The 16,768-nt window shown below is 36.5% G+C and overlaps 1 protein-coding gene across 1 annotated transcript in view; it reads right to left on the reverse strand.

The window, feature by feature from the left end:
• The window catches only part of ODAD2 (outer dynein arm docking complex subunit 2), a gene marked incomplete at its 5' end in the record, with an annotated part of 176,018 nt that overhangs the window by 141,925 nt on the left and 17,325 nt on the right, over window positions 1-16,768 (reverse strand). The window contains 3 exons of the mRNA XM_080812154.1: window positions 3,666-3,813; window positions 6,699-6,797; window positions 8,143-8,345. Of these exons, the coding sequence (XP_080668280.1) occupies window positions 3,666-3,813; window positions 6,699-6,797; window positions 8,143-8,345 (450 nt within the window). The remainder of the gene's footprint in view (window positions 1-3,665; window positions 3,814-6,698; window positions 6,798-8,142; window positions 8,346-16,768) is intronic.

Below are 16,768 nucleotides of genomic sequence, written 5' to 3' on the forward strand. Positions count from 1 at the left end.
GTCCTTCTATTCATGTAGCTGACAGGACAGACAAGCTGAACCATAAAGATAGCAGAAGGCAGAATGTAAGTGTTTCTCGCTAAGGAAGCTGAAAAGGTGGTTTATTGCTTCATTTAGAATTATGGCACAGTGTCACCAGTCACTTGGGGGAACAGAATTTGGAAGGTTGGTGAGTAAAAATGCAAGGTCTTCATTAGTTTAAAAATTAAACTGTGTTCTAAAAATCCAGATTAAAAGAATATATATGTATATAAAACTTGTAAGTTGAAATGAATGTATGTCAAAGCCAAATAATTAAATACAAACTCCCTTTACTTACATGCCAAGATCTGAGCTCATAGCTTTGGATAAATAACAAGCTATAGTTCGTTGACCTGTTTGGGTATTAATGAGCTCATCAAAAAAAAATTTTTTTTTTTTTAACAATCAGACATTGCTGTACTTGGAAAATGGTAAGTAGAAAGTCAGGTCAACATTAACATTTCTCTGCTAGTGCAAGCCTACATTTAAGGCACAAGTTTGCAAATTAAAATGTCAGGTGTATTTATTTTGAGATTACCTAGAGACATTGAATTTTGCATTTCATAGACTTTTAATATCCTTTCGTGTCCCCATATAAAACATTTATCTGTGTCAAAAAGCTTGAAATCATTTGTAGATATACTTTTTCTTTTATTGGCTATGTTAAGAATATCTACCTGTGGGAACTATAATAATTCCAAGCAATTTACTGTCTGGCCAAAAGTATCACATTTGCACATGATTTATTGATGAGTAACTTGTGCAAGCTTAAGTAGCACTTCATCAATAAATGTTTTCCTTAGCTGTTCTGGGACAGAAATAGTGCATCCCTTTTTGGCCTCATATTAAATGGACTTATCCTAAATAGTTGAAAAACTCAAGACAGTTATTCAATAGTTAGGCTATTATGAGAAACTCTCATTGCCATGTTCACTGGGAGGACATTATTAAGGATGTCATTCACTACCACACTCACTGTCTGCTTCATTAAGTCCTCAGGGAGAAAATTCTTTCTGCTCTTAGTCCCAGGATCAGTTACACACATTGGCAACTGGGCTATTTTTACCTTATGAGGGTAAGAGCCTTTCCCTCACTGTATTAACTCACTGCATTTCCCTTCTTTTATTGACTACTAGAAAATTTAAAGCAAAAATTGAGGGCCAGATGTGCAAGTCAAGAAGACTCCACGCCATATGTTGTCTACAGTAATAATATGTAATAGAAGTCATTGTTATTGCTAACAAGTCTTGAGTACTTTCTGCAAGGCACTTTACATGTGTTGGATTTTATTTGAAATAATAATAATCCTAAAACATGAGAACTTTTATTTTTGCCACCTTGACCAATGAGAAGACTGAAGCTCTGAGAGGTCAGTGAACTGCCTCAAGGCTGCCGAGCCAATAAGCGGCCAGACCACGGACTCAAGCAGAGTCTTTCCGACATGGAAGGTCATGCTTCCGAATGCTCTGTTAGTCTGCCGCCCCGCCCATCCCTGCTTCTTCCCCCTTGACTATTTCCTTTGACTAATGAAATAGAGTTAAGAGACCAGAATTCTTTGGATAAACACCAGGGCTCTTAACGATCTTCTTCCAAAAGGTTATGTCCGAGCTGCAGCACCCATCTGGCTCAAGGTGTTCCAAGGCTGGGTGGCAAAGTTTTCTAATGCCATTTTCTTGCCAGAGTGACATGTGCTTTATGAGGAGGGGAGAGATCAGGGGGAAGATCCACTGTTCAGTAAAGGAGCTGGAGTAGCATCGGGAAGGTCTCCTGAGTCTGGACACTGGTGACAGGTGTGGTGGGCTTGGCCACTGCGTTGGCTGCATGGTTTGTAGGCAAAGATGCCTACCAGGGGGCTGTGTCTGACCATGGGGCCCGAACTGCAGCCTGTGCTCCAGCTAGAATTTCCAAATTCCCGATAGGTATTAATATTCAAACTCCTGGAATAAGAAATCAAAATTCCCCCAAATTCTCAGGAATTCTTGAAATAATTAATTCCATGTCTTTTCTCAAATTTTATTTGTATGCTTTTAGGTAATAATGATGACCATAATAGTGAACATTTTCCATAATAATAAACAGTAAATCATTTTTTTGTGATTGAGATGCTAAAAATTTCAGAGATTTTCTATTAAAAAAACAAACACTTAAACGTATCAATTGCAATAACATGTAAAAATGACCTCCACCTGATATCTGATAATACTAAAACAGGGCAAAATTACCATAAAATCCCAAGTCAAAGCCATTTTAAAATTGAAAGATGATATAAAAATATTTACTATTTATAAGATATTATTATTATAAGATGAAATTTTAAAACAAAACGTTAACTATCCCAATGGTCTTGATTTTTGTTTCACGACAAATACTCCAAACACACACAAAAAATTACTTTGCACTGACATTGGTCAAATTGTTAAGAAGCTTTCAAAAGTATAGCCAAGGTGGGCATTAGGATTTGCTTCATAGAAACTCCTGTCCTTTTTTAACAATGCAAATATTTTATTTGCTTGCCCAGATTCTGGTTTGGCCATTGAAATCTGTGTCGCGATGGAGAATTAGAATACCTTTTCCCAATTTCCCAATTTCTTGACTAATTTTTCTTGGATTCAAGATTCAGGAAAACATAGAATTTTTTTCTGAGAAATGCAGGGAATTGCAGCTGGGGTCATGCTAAGAAAGGGGGCATTTTTTTTTTTTTTTGCAAAAGGAACTTTTCTCAGCTATTAGGCTGTGTCCATGCAGAGGATGTTTGTTGAATTCACAAAAATGCGCATATAAACTATTTTACCTGTCAGCTTTGAAGGACCTCAAAGGCATCAGAAAAGTACCCTTAGGTAATTTAAGAGTCACATAAATATCTTTACATATGCAAAGCACTGGCAAATGCCCTTGGTTCATTTGATGAAAGATGTAGAAAAGCTGGAGGAAATATGAGGTAACTAAAAATGTTGTCTTTACAAGTACTACAGCTTTAGACTTGGCCTACCCTAGACATTATCCGTATCAGTTATCCATTAATATTAATCTGGGTTTTGGCAAATCATTTCCCTTGCCCTGCTCATATTCAAGTCTTGAATACATTATATAGATCATTATTATGTAACATGTTTTCATACATGTTACTTTGAGAATAATGAAATGGAACTGATACATATCTTAAGCACCTACAATGTACCAAACATTATGCCACATCTTTCAAATATGTGTTTCCAACCCTAAAGAATTCCTATAGGGCAGGTATTAACTTTATTCCATAGGTTAAGAAAAATAAGGCTCAAAACCACAACCAATAGCCATACTGCTAGTAAGTGACACAGCCTAGAATTTAGTTGTAGTCCAGCTTCAAAAAAATCCAAACTCTTGCTGCCACACTATACTATAAGTTGTAAAATGGTGGTTAAGTCGTAGTATCTGCTCACTACTGTGGCCCACAGGAGAGGGCTGGTACCAGGCAGCCTGGCTGCTCCATGAGAACTAACCTTGCTATCCTCAGGGTAATTAGATCTTCCCCCATGCACACTTAATAACAGGGGTTTTACTACCCTTATTTGAAAGAAACATAATAAACTTGGAAGCAGAATATACATTTTTGGCAGAATTAAAATAATCATTGTAAACACAATACAAAAGGTCTGTCTTACCTTTAAATATTTCACCAGTTTCTGAATTTGCCAATATTCCGATGGCAAATCTGCATTTGCTTCCTGACGATGATCAGGCGGTTCTTCATCTTCCTCACTCTCTGAGGAGCTCTCACTGATAATCTCCTCAATCTTCTCAGCACTCTTACTAAGAACAATAACAACCACCATATGTAATAAATATATTTATGCTACAACATGGATGTGGTTATAATCATTAATATTTCAGCAATATGAACATAAGCAATGAAAAAGATACCAACACCTTCTGAGTTCTAGAAAATCTTTGGTAAGATCTAAGTGAGGAGATGAATAAACTCCTGTCTCTATACCAGGTACAGGTCATTATTACCGCTTTGCATGCAATAACGATAAGGAAAATAGTAAGAAATGTACAAGGACATCAAGTATATGTCCAATGGCTGTGCCGTACAAAAGGGCAGCACCAGTCATAGTGGCTAAATAACCTGGGTTATTTGTGTTTATATTTACTTAAATTTAGTTATTGAATTGTATTTGTATTTAAGTTTACTTATTTAATTGAAACAATACAATTAAATATTGAGTTTCACCAGTTTTTAACATTCTCTGATTTTTAAAAAATTTCTCAAAGGTGCTGTGGCAGAGAGAGTCATGCAGAATGGCACCGTCATGCCGTCTGGGCTGCAGTGGAGAGAAACTACAGTCCCGAACTGAAGTGCGTGTTCAATTCAGCAAGCCACGTGATGGGTGTCGGGGTAATGTATTCTCTGGTTCAACAAATGGCAGGAAACCTGCGTCGGTTACAGAGCAAAATCTGGTAGATAAGGCTGACTTAAGAATCAGTGTAACGTAATTCAAAGGTATGAGATCAAAATATATTCTAAATTAACCTGTATTCTCTGGAGAATCTGTAAATGTACTTTCCCTTAGACTAAAAAGCTTCTGGAGTTAAGAGCAGGGTGCACTGAGTTTACCCCCATCACCCCCACATCACATTAAAAAAAATCAGTACCCCAGAGGAAAGCTATTCTCTTTTTCCATTGATGATTCTGTTGACCTTTAACTTTAAATGGCTTTCTCTATTTTATAAGGTTCCCATCCTGTCCTGAGCCACAGCAACCATACATTCAGGAGGTAAAAAGAAGCAAACCTCAATATTTCTTTGAGCTAGGGGCTCCACCTTAAGAAATACTTCTCTACCACATAATTATATCCCCTTAAGCAAGAAGAAACATGGAGAAGTTCTAATTTTTGTCAGAGTCATGGTTGTTGCTTGGATACACTACCCCTTTACCCTTATGTATCACTCTAGACTTCTCTGACTCACTAAATTTTGGCCAAACATTTATTTCAGAAAAGATGAAGTAGATATACTTTTCCTTAATCCTCCCACTAAGTACATAAAAATCCTGGATATTATATATAAAACAAATATGAGAGGGCTCTAACAGGTAGAAAGAAGAAGAAAGACTATATCGAGGTCTGCGGACTGGAGGAGCAACACAATGGTGAGTTATTTGGATTTTCTTTTTGTCTCATGTATCCCAGATTGGGTACTAGAGAAGACAGTGATGCAGAAACACCAGTGGGCACAGAAAAAAAAAATGACCTAAGAAAAGCCTGCTTTTTCTTCTCAGAGGACCAGAAAAAGAACAACTTAATAAGACAGAAAACTTTTAGGCAACAAATGATCTTTTCTAGTCAACACCACAGAAAACACTGTGGCCTAACCCCACTTCTGCTAGCAATGGCCAAGCAGAGAGCTTGGTGTTCTAACTTTATCAGACTACAGCAAAGCTCTCTAATCCCCATGTTGGGTGGTATCAGAGGAGGCCTAATGCCGAGTCAGGACTTTCACCAACCCCAACCCCCACTGACAAATTAAGAGTGTTCCTCCCTCTCACAGGTAGGGTGGTATCCACAGAGACCTAGTCAGAGCTTGAACTTCCATTACCACTCAGAAATAATGAGGAGCCCCTCACCCACCTCCCCAAGTGTCAACGAAGGCCTACTTGAAAACTTGTAATTCCTTGTCTAACCCGAGGAGGCAGCACACACCTTATCCCACCAATGTGGTATCAGAGAAGGCCTACTAAAACCTAAGATTTCAATGAGATCTAGAAGAACTAAGAGAATCATGGAATCTCAAAAATTGTTAAAAATTACCCATTCTCTTACCATGCTCCAAAATGGAATAGATTTAAAAAGGCTTTCATGGAAGAGGGGGTTAGAGAGAATGGAGGGAGAGAAAGAAAATCACAGAATGAAAAACAGAAAGAACGAACAGAAAAAAATATATATAATGACAAACTCAAGCCCTAACATAATAATGACATTGAAGGTAAATGATCTAAATACACCAATTGACAGAGTTTAGCTTAATAAACCAAAAAGAAAAAGAAAAGGGAACCAACCAAATGCTACCTGCAGGGAACTCATTTCAAATATAATGATACAATATTATTAGTTTGTAAGAAAAGGAGAAAAAAAAACCACCATGCAAGCAATCTAAGAAAGCAGAAGTGGCTATATAATATCAGATTAAGTCGACATCGATAAAAAGAAAAACGACAAGGGACATAGAGGGAAATTACATAATCATTGGAGACATATCAATCCCAAACATGTACACACCAAACAACAGAGCTGCAAAATGCGTGAAGCAAAAATAGGACTAAAAGGAGAAACAGGAAAATTGCCATTATAGTTGGAGACTTCAGTACTACTCTCTCATCAATTTTTGGAATAATTGGACTGAAAATAAGCTAGGAGAGAGAAGAAATCAACACCACCAAGCAATGTGATTTAATCCACACTTACAGAACGCTCCAACAGCACCGGGCTATATCCATAGCTCCCTGTCTTTCAAAGAACTCTTCACTAAGAGGTTACCTTGCAAGTGCATTTAAAGATTTTCAACATTATCATTTTTATAACTAGTAGCTGTCAGTACAGGTGTCTGAGGACCCTCCTCTAATGGAAAGAACACTAGTCCTGTGCATGTGAACTAGGCCAGGCTTTAAAGAAGGGCTCATGTTAACAGACACTTACCGGACTAACTGTGCTCTTCCTGGGGAAACAAGTGGTCCTGACCTTTCAAGTCTTCCCCCATGTCTTTCCTCTTGGGTGTCTCTCAGTACGTTTTTGTGCCTGCAAATATATTAATTTTTTAAAATTAATTTGTGTGGAGTAATAGGAAATTAAACATAGAAATGTATACAAAGACCCCACTGTTTTCATGCACCCCAGGGATGTGTTTTCCTAATACAGAAAACTACACGAGTTCCAGCCCCATCTGACACCTGCGAGGCTCCTTCTGTCTTTCCAGCACAGCCATGTACTTTCTATAGTGGAGGAACATTTCGCCCCCCATTTCTTTTATGAGGAACAGGCTGCTATCACTGTGCAGATCTTCCACTCTGAGCCTTCTTCTCTCGGTGGGTGCTTCCTGCCCTGGGCGAGAGCTGCCTGATCTCTTCCCGTCCCCACCCAACTCCACAGCAGTGCCTGGATCTGGCTGTCCAGCTGTTCCCAGGTTTAGCATGGGCCTTGGCACATTGCTGTTAGGTAAATTCATAATTGAAAAATGTCAGCACCTGGGAAGGGGTATTTTAAAAATTTACCTCCCAGGTAACAGAGCGGCCCATTTATGTGTCATTTTCCCACTCCTTCAAGTAGAGTCACAAAGATCAAACAGCTCAAAATTGATGAGAATTAGAGGAGCGAGAGTGTCTCCTCTTTCCCCAGGACTTCTTCAAGTCTGCTCTCTGGGTTTGCTTGCAAAACGTGATCAGCCTGCCCGGTTCTCAATCCCTGCAGGTGAGGGTCCCCTGTGACCAGCTGGAAGGTGGTTCCTTCTTAACCCAATCAGGTGACTGCATGGAACATTAAGAATAGGCTGAAACTTGTAAGCCTCTCTGCTAATTTAAAAAGTGCTCTAGGCACTTCGGACTGCTCTGGCCTTGATGTCACACCGGGCGTTAATCTGTGCGTTGGCACCTATTTATAGAGGGCCTGAATGGACCTAGTTTTGTATCTGTCAGACATTCATCAAATCAGTGTCCACTTCACTTAGGCCTGTTAATTTTTGGAGGCTCTAGCTTTTCCATGGTATTTACTTAAAAGTTCTGTTAAGAGACAAGACACTGTCTCTCTCAAGACTTCCCTGATGAACTTCACATAATTTTAATTACTCTAAATTCTCCTAGAGCTTACTTAATCAGGTCCCTACTGCTGTGTTTACATGGCCTGTGAGATTTCTCCGTGACTTTTATCCTCTTTTTCACGTGACATTCGCCCTGACTGAGTGACTGTGTTCACGCCAAGTCTTACCTGGAATATGAAGAGAAGCGGGGAGGGATCGACCTGCTTTTTGGAGGGAGGTGTCAGTATCTCCTCTGTACTGTACTGCTGTGACATTAATCTAAGCTAAAAGTTAGGTAAACGTGGTTACTGAGGATGTATCCGAAAACCCCTCATGCAAATTTCTACGTACTCTTTGAAATCGACAGTGGCCTTCCAGTTTAAACTTGGCTCTAATCTTTTGGTCATTTGACTCTTCCCAAAATTAATTTGGTTCTTCTCCAGCACACTCTTGCCGGAAGCAGGAAGAGCTTTCTGAAGGGTGGGTGCTTCTTCCTTTTTAGGTGCCTTCTTGAGCTCCTTTTCTTTTTTCCATTCGTCACTGAAACTAACATCCTTTATGTACAAAAAACAAAAATAATCTTTACAGTGATATCGCTTCTGAATTATCTGGTGCTATCTGAAAATTAACAGTGGTGATAACTTCAGAAAAGGAAGTTATTGATGCATCTAACTTGTGCTGCTTAGGACATACACTGGGGAAGGGCTACCTTAGGAGTCCGGTCTCTGTTGGAGCTAGTCTGACAGAAATGGGATGTTCCTAAGCTAGCCTCCCCCTCCCCCTGCTGCAGCACACAAGGGTACAACAGCAGGGCTGGATTTATTCCCGCTCCCCACCACCAGAAAAATCTAAACTCAATGTATTGATGGGGACACGTCATGTACAAATTGCTGAAACTAAGGATAAAGAAAATATCTTGCCAGAGATAGAAGACACAGAGGGGAAAACAAAACAATTAAAAGAGACTTATCCAAAACAATGCAAGTCAAAAGAAAAGAGAGTGACATCGTTAAAGTATTAAAACAAAAGACTTGTCAACTCAAAATTCTAAACAGAGACAAAAAAAAAAAAGCTTTCAAAAATCAAGGTAAAATAAGACTTTCATTGATGAACAAAAACAGAGAATTAACTGCCAGAAGGCCGGTGCTGGAGAAAAGTCCATGAAGTTCTTCATTCAGAAGGAATATCTTACCAGAAAGAGTATCATACCACATCTACACAGAGAAATGAAAATCTGTAGAAATTCTTTGAGCTGTTTTTGATCATTCGAAAATACAATTGACTCTCTAATGCAAAAATAGTAAGGAGGGCATGTGTTGTGATGAGCACTGGGTGTTATATGCAACTAATGAATCGCCGAACACTACATCAAAAACTAACGGTGTGGGGCGCCTGGGTGGCTCAGTGGGTTAAAGCCTCTGCCTTCGGCTCGGGTCATGATCTCAGGGTCCTGGGATCGAGCCCTGCATCGGGCTCTCTGCTCAGTGGGGAGCCTGCTTCCTCCTCTCTCTCCCTGCCTGCCTCTCTGCCTACTTGTGATCTCTGTCTGTCAAATAAATAAATAAAATCTTAAAAAAAAAAAAAAACTAATGATGTGCTATATGTTGGCTAATTGAACATAATAATAAAAAATAGTATCCATGTATTGAGGGGTTAATACCATGCAAAAGTAAAATGCATGACAATAATGCCAAGGGAAGGGAGAGGCATTGAAGGTGCACTGTGTAAGGTTCTTAAACTAGTCGTGAAATGGTAAGATAACATTTAAAGTTGGACAGGATAAATTAGAGATATACATTAAATACCCGAGGGCAGCAACCATGAAACTTTTAAGAAGTATAACTGACAAACAACATAAATAACATAGAATCATTTCTAAAAGCTCAATTAATACAAAAAGGGCAGAAAAAGAGGAAAAAAGAACAAAGAACAAATGGGACAAATAAGAAACAAGAAGACAGTAAATTTAAATTCAACTCTATCACTAGTTACATTAAATAAAAATGATTTTAAAACTTCAGTTAAATCGTCAGACTGGATGAAAAAGGAAAACCAAGTATTTGTGGTATTAAAAAACCTACGTTCCACGCAACCAACAATCAAAAAATGCAGGAGTGACTACATTAAAAATCAAACAAAATGGACTTCAAAATAAATACTATCAGACCTAAAGAGGGAGATACATCACGACAGAGCCAACACAACTCTGTGGATTCACCAAACAACAGAACTTCAAAATACATAAAGCAAAAGTAAATCCACAATTATGAGACTTCAAAACTCCTTGCTCAGTAATCAACAAAATAAGTACACAAAAATTAATAATATAGAAGACCTGAGTAATACTATCAACCAAACTGACAACAGTTACACAATGTACTACACAACACCAGCAGAACTTACATTCTTCTCAAATGCACACAAAAAAAGAATCACCCAAAATGACCACATTCTGGGTATAAAACACATTCACAAAGCTAAAAGGACTAAAATCATACAAAAGATCTTCTCTTAATACAATGGAATTAAACTAGAAATCAGTAAAAGGAAGGTAACTGGAAAATCTTCAGATATATTAATTTGCATGAAAACATATCAAAATCTGTGGGATGTAGTTTATGTAGTGTTTATAAGGAAATTTACAGAATAAAACTTTATATAAGAAAAAATAAAGGTCTCAAGTCAATGGCTAATTAAGAGCTTAAAAATTAAGTGGTTAAATAAGAAGAGCAAATTAAACCTAAAAAAATCATAAGGAAAAAAATCATAAAGACCAGAAATAAAAAGGAAAGCGCCAAACATAAAGACAATCAATGAAACAAATAGCTGTTCTTTTAATAAAATTGATCACTTCAGGTGTCTGGGTGGCTCAGTTGTTAGGCTTCTGCCTGAGACTCAGGTCATGCTTTCAGGGTCCTGGGATTGAGCCACCCATCAGGCTCCCTGCTCAGCACTTCCCCTCCCACTCCCCCTGCTTGTGTTCCCTCTCTGTCTCTCTGCCTCTGTCAAATAAATAAATAAAATCTTAAAAAAAAATCAATCATTTCTTTGCAGACCAATCAAAAATAAAAAGAGAGGAAACTCAAATGACCCATATTAGAAATGAAAGAGGGGTCATCACAAAAGATCTTCCAGACATTAAAGGATAATAATGGAATCTTGAATTTGATGCCAATAAATTAGATAAGTTAGATAAAATGTATTAATTCATCAAAACACACAAACTACCAAAGCTCAACAAGAAGAAGAAATCTGAATAGTTATATATCAAAGAAATCAAATTCTCAGTATAAAAATATTCCAACAAAGAAAGCTCCAGGTACAGATGGCTTCACTGGCAAATTCTATCCAACATTTAAGAAAAATAATATCCAATCTACACAAAGAACTCCAAAAAGAAGAAATATAAATGAATTATGGCCACACTGCCCAGATACCAAAACCAGACAGATATTAGAAGATAACTACTAACCTGTATCCTTCATGATTATAGATACAAATATCCTCAGTAAAATATTACTAAATTTCATCCAGCAATATCAAGCAGGGTAAGCCATAATGATCAAGTGGGATATTATCCCAGGGTTGGATGTTAGTTCAATACACAAAAATCAATGTAAATGGTCATCAACAGACAAAAGGATAATCATGTGATCATCTCAAGAGATGCAATAAAGTCATCACCTCCAAGTAGCAATGGGTTCATCTCCCATGGGTTAAGTGGAGACCCCATGGAAAGAATGTAAGAAGGCACTCGCTCCCTCCCAGACAGGGTAGTGTCAGAGTAGGCTTCATGGAAACTGAATTTCCACCCCTCTCGAATGGTAATGAGGCACCCTACACCACCAGAATTGTCAATGGAAAATAAGTGAAGAACTCAGACTTCACAGAACCTCCAGGCTCTGCCAGTGAAGTGCCTAAGAAGTCCTGTTAAAACAAAAGATTTAAATAAAAACCAGAATTTCACAACATAAGGCCCCAAATGTCCAAGATAATAAAAGATCACTCATCCTACTAACAACCAGGAAGATCACAACTTGAAGGAGAAAGGATGATGCACAGGATAAAGCTTATACCAAGATGAAATAGATGTTGGAAAAATCTGATAAGAATTTAAAGCAGCCATCATATTTTATATGCTTCAGTGAGCAATTACGAAGACTTGAAACAAATGAAAAACTAGAAAGCCTCAACAATTAAACAGAAGATATGAAAAACAACCAAAAAGAAATTTTGAAATGTATAAGCTAAAATAAAACTCACTGGGATAAGCCTAACAATATGATGGAGAGAACAGAGGGGAAGAATCCATGAGCTTCCATGAAATTATCCAGTATGAATAAAAAGGGGGAAATTCGTCGGAAAAAAAAAATGAACAGAGCCTCAAGATCTGTGAGACTATAACAAAAATTCATGTCATCAGATGAATGAATTTTGGAATTCATGTCATCAGAGTAACAGAAAGAGAGGAGGGAGAGAGTCAGACTAAAAATGTATTCTAACAAGATCTGAAATTTTCTCAAACTTGGAACAAAGAAATCCATGCCAAGACACAAGGTGATAAAAGAAGAAAAATTACAACAGCAGAAAAGAACAATGGAAAAGAATAAAAATGTGGCTAAATACTTTCACTCTGCTCTTGAGTTTTCTAAGTTTGATGGTTGAAGCAAAACAATGTCTCATACAGTTATCGATGTATATAGAAGAAATAAAGACAATTACAAGTAAGAGAGGGTAAAAGGATTTAAAAGGAGACATGGTTTCCTTTTTTTGGTACTAAAATTGTATTTATTTTTTCAGTCTCATGAGTGTAATAGTATTATAGCTTTTGCAACAAGTTTATGTTGAAAGAGAAATAACAAATTCTCACATAGTATATTTGCAAAGGTAGAGTATGTTGACAGTTTTTCTTTTTGTGACACATCAAGAGTTGCAAGGGATTGGGTCATATGCAATTACTGTTTGAAGGAGACATGGTTTCTATGCTTCACTCAAACTGGTATAATGTCAAACAGCAGATTATAATTAATTATGTATGCATGATATGATACAATACCCACAGTAAACAAAGGCACAAAATCTATACAGAGAGGTACACCAAGACACTATGGATAAATTAAAGTAGAATTCTAAAAATGTTCAACTAATCCACTGAAATGCGGGGTGGGGGGGGACAAAAACAAAAACTAAAAGGAACAGAAACCAAAGTAAACTAGCAAGTGTAAACCCTAACATATCAATAATTAAACGTAAATGATCTAAATACACCAGTAGATACATAAATAGAGTTTCACAAATTTATTTTAAAAATGACTGAACTGAATGATATCTACCAGAAACTCATTTCAAGTATAACAATATAGGTAGCTTGAAAGTAATAGGAGGAGAAAGATATAACAAGTAAACAGTAGTTAAAAGCAAGACAGAGTGTCTATAAAAATATCTGATAAAAGTAGGCTTCAGATAAAGAAAAATTACCAAGGAGAGAGGGGGACATCACGTAATGATAAAGTGATCAGTCTATCAAGAAGATATAGCAATCTTAAATGCATATACAGAGCTGGAAAAACAAAAACAGAACTAAAAGAAAAATCCAACAAATCCACAATTATAGTTGAAACATTTCAAAATCTCTCTCCAACAACTGCTAGAAAATCAGCAAAAATGTGGGAGACCTTAACATCAAAAACCACATGTTTTAATCTACAAAGTAAAAATAAGAGAAGAAATAATAAATACCAAAGTGAAGTAGGGGGGAAAAAAAAAAACAACCGAGAAAAATCAATGAAACTAAAAGCTAAGTCTCTTGAGGAAATTGAGAAAATCATGACACCTCTATCCGGATGGATCAAGAAAAAACAAAACACCAATGACCAGTATCAGAAATGAAAGAGGTAATAATAGCTACCAAAGATGAAAGAATAACTACAAACAAGGTTATGACCATAAATTTGACAACTTAGATGAAATGGAGAATTTCCTTTAAAGAAGACCAGGGTGCCTGGCTGGCTCAGATGGTAGAGCATATTGCTCTTAATCTTAGGGTTGTATGTTTGAGTCCCACACTGGGGGTAGAGATTACTTAAATTTAAAAATAAAATGGTTAACATAGCAAAGGTTATGGGTACTTTATCCCAGTACAAAAAAATAAATACATAAAGACAATCTACCAAAACTCCCTCGAGAAGAAACAGATAACAGCATGGCTCTCACTATTAAAGACATTGAAATCTGTTGTTTAAAAACTTGCCTACAAAGGACACTCCAGGCCCTGATGGCTTCACTACCAAACATGTAAGAAAGAAATAATACCGATTCTGCACAAACTCTACCAGAAATTGCAGAGGAGAAAAAACTACCCAACTCATTCTAGAAGGCCAGTATCACTCTGATAACCAAAACCATAGATATTAAAGAAAATTACACACTAGTAACCTTATGTAGATGTGAAACTTAAAATCTTAGCAAGTTAGATCCCATAATATATAAAAAGGATACTACATCCTGAGCAAATGAGATTTATTCTGGGAAGATAAGGTTAGTTTATGTTTGAAAACTCATCAATGTAATTTACTACATAAACTAAAAAAGAAAAAAAACACTATTATCTCAATAGGTAATCACTCAATAAAATCCAATATCCATTACTTTTGGGGGGTTTTATATAAATTCAAGTTAGTTAACATATAGTGTCTTACTGATTTCAGGGTAGAAATAAGTGATTCATCAGTTGCATATAACACCCAGTACTCATCTCATCCAGTGCCCTCCTTAATGCCCATCGCCCAGTTACCCCATTCCCCCACCCATCTCCCCTCCAGCAACCCTCAGTTTATTTCCTGTAGTTAAGAGACTTTTAGGATTTGTCTCCTTCTCTGTTTTTATCCAATATCCATTCCTAATAAAAGTTCTCAACAATATCAAATAGAGGGGAACTTCTTTAACCTTAAAAATTTCATCTGTGAGAAAGCTACAGCTAACATCATACTTAATAGTGAGAAACTGAAAGTTTTCCCTTTACCACTGGGAACAAGAGACTACTTCTATATAATTCTGTATTGGAGGTTCCAGCTAGTGCATTAAGGAAAGGAAAAAAAAAAAGGGACTGAGTTTGGAAAGGAAGAGGCAAAATGATCTTTATACACAGACAATATGATCATCTACATACGAAACCCTCTGGGATCTACAAAGCAGACACTAGAATTAATAAGTGTTTCAGAATATGAAGGCAATATATAAAAATCAAGTGTATTTTTGTTTAATAGCAACATATCACACATTGAAATTTTAAAACTACCATTACTCATAGCCCTTGTTAAGTAAACATTCAACAGAGTAAGTTTGAAGATTTAATGGGTTTTATGAATTGATTCATGAATCCAGCAGCATCCTGTCTAGCAAGCAAAGAGATGCTCCACAGAACTAAACAAAAGAAAGGTTTTTAAAGGCAGAGAGCATTAAAAAAAGGAATTTATTAGCAAGGAACATATTTTTTAGGCAATGGTACCCTTCTACAACAGCAGAAGTGGTAAATCAGTAAATTTCTTGGTATGGGCCAGGCAGCTGCAGTTGGCTGGTTATAGGTTATACTCCTGGGTGGCTGAAACTGCAGTTATTTAGGTATAAATAATATAATAATAATACATTATAAAATATATAAGAATATAATTCTTGGATGTTGACTTGGCCTAAGTGATGCCATTTTGAGCTTGTAGTTTTCTTTTTAACGCCTCTAAAATATGAAATACTTACAGGTAGGTTTCATAAGGGATGTGCAAGAGCTGTGCACTGAAAGTTACAAAATATTGCTGAGAAAATTAAAGACCTAAACAGATGGAAAGACATACTCTGTTCATAGATTGGAAACCTCAGTGTTGTCAAGACATTAGCTCTTTCCAAATTAAACTATAGACTAATCATAGTCTCAACCACAATTCTTTCAGGCTTTTTGTGAAGAAATTGACAAACTGACCCTAACATTCTAGTGGAGTTGCAAAAGATGTAAAATACCCAAACAAGTTTGAAAAAGGAGAACATTGGAGAATTTATACTACCTGACTTCAAGATTTATTATAAAGCTACAGTAATCAGACAGTGTGGTACTGGCATAAAAATAGACAAATCACTGGAACAAAAATACACCCACACAAATAGACAACTGATTTTTGAGAAAAGAATAAAGGTAATTCAATGGAGAAAGGATTTTTTTTCAACAAATGGCATTGGAACAACTAGATATTAATATGCAAAAGAAAAGAACTTTGATCCATACCTTATATCATGTACAAAAAATAAATTTTAAAAAGCCTAAATGTAAAACCTAACATTTGAAAACATCTAGGAAAAAAATTGGAGAAAACCTTTGTGACCCTGAATTTGGCAAAGCTTTATCAGGTACAATGTTATAAAGAAAAAATTAGTAATTTGACTTCATCAAAATTAAGGACCCTTGCTTTTTGGAAGACACGGGTTAGAGAATGAAATGACAAGCCACAGATTGGGAGAAAATACTTACAAGTCATATATCTAACAGAATACGTAAGCCAAGAGTATATATAAAGATCTTCCACAACTATCAAACAACCTAACAAAAAACTGGGCAAAAAACTGGAATAGACACATTATCATATATGATATAAGAGTAGCAAAATAAGCATATGAAAGAATGCATTCAAGAAATGTAAATTAAAACCCAGTGGGATACCAGTACACACATCTATTAGAATGTCTAAATCAGAGGATTGGCCATACCAATTATTGACAGATATGCAGAAGAACTGGAATTCTCACACATTGCCAGTATGTATGTAAAATAATACAACCGCTTTGGAAAACAGTTTATGGATTGCTTAAAAAGTTAAAGATACAGCTACCCTATGACCTTGCTGTTTTATTCCTAGCTTTTATGCAAGAGAAAGGAAAACATAGGATAGGTAGAGAAAAACACCCAAAAACAAAATGTTGAAAATATGAGAGC

The sequence above is a fragment of the Martes martes genome (assembly GCF_963455335.1).
Source record: "Martes martes genome assembly, chromosome: 8".
Lineage (NCBI taxonomy): Eukaryota > Metazoa > Chordata > Mammalia > Carnivora > Mustelidae > Martes > Martes martes.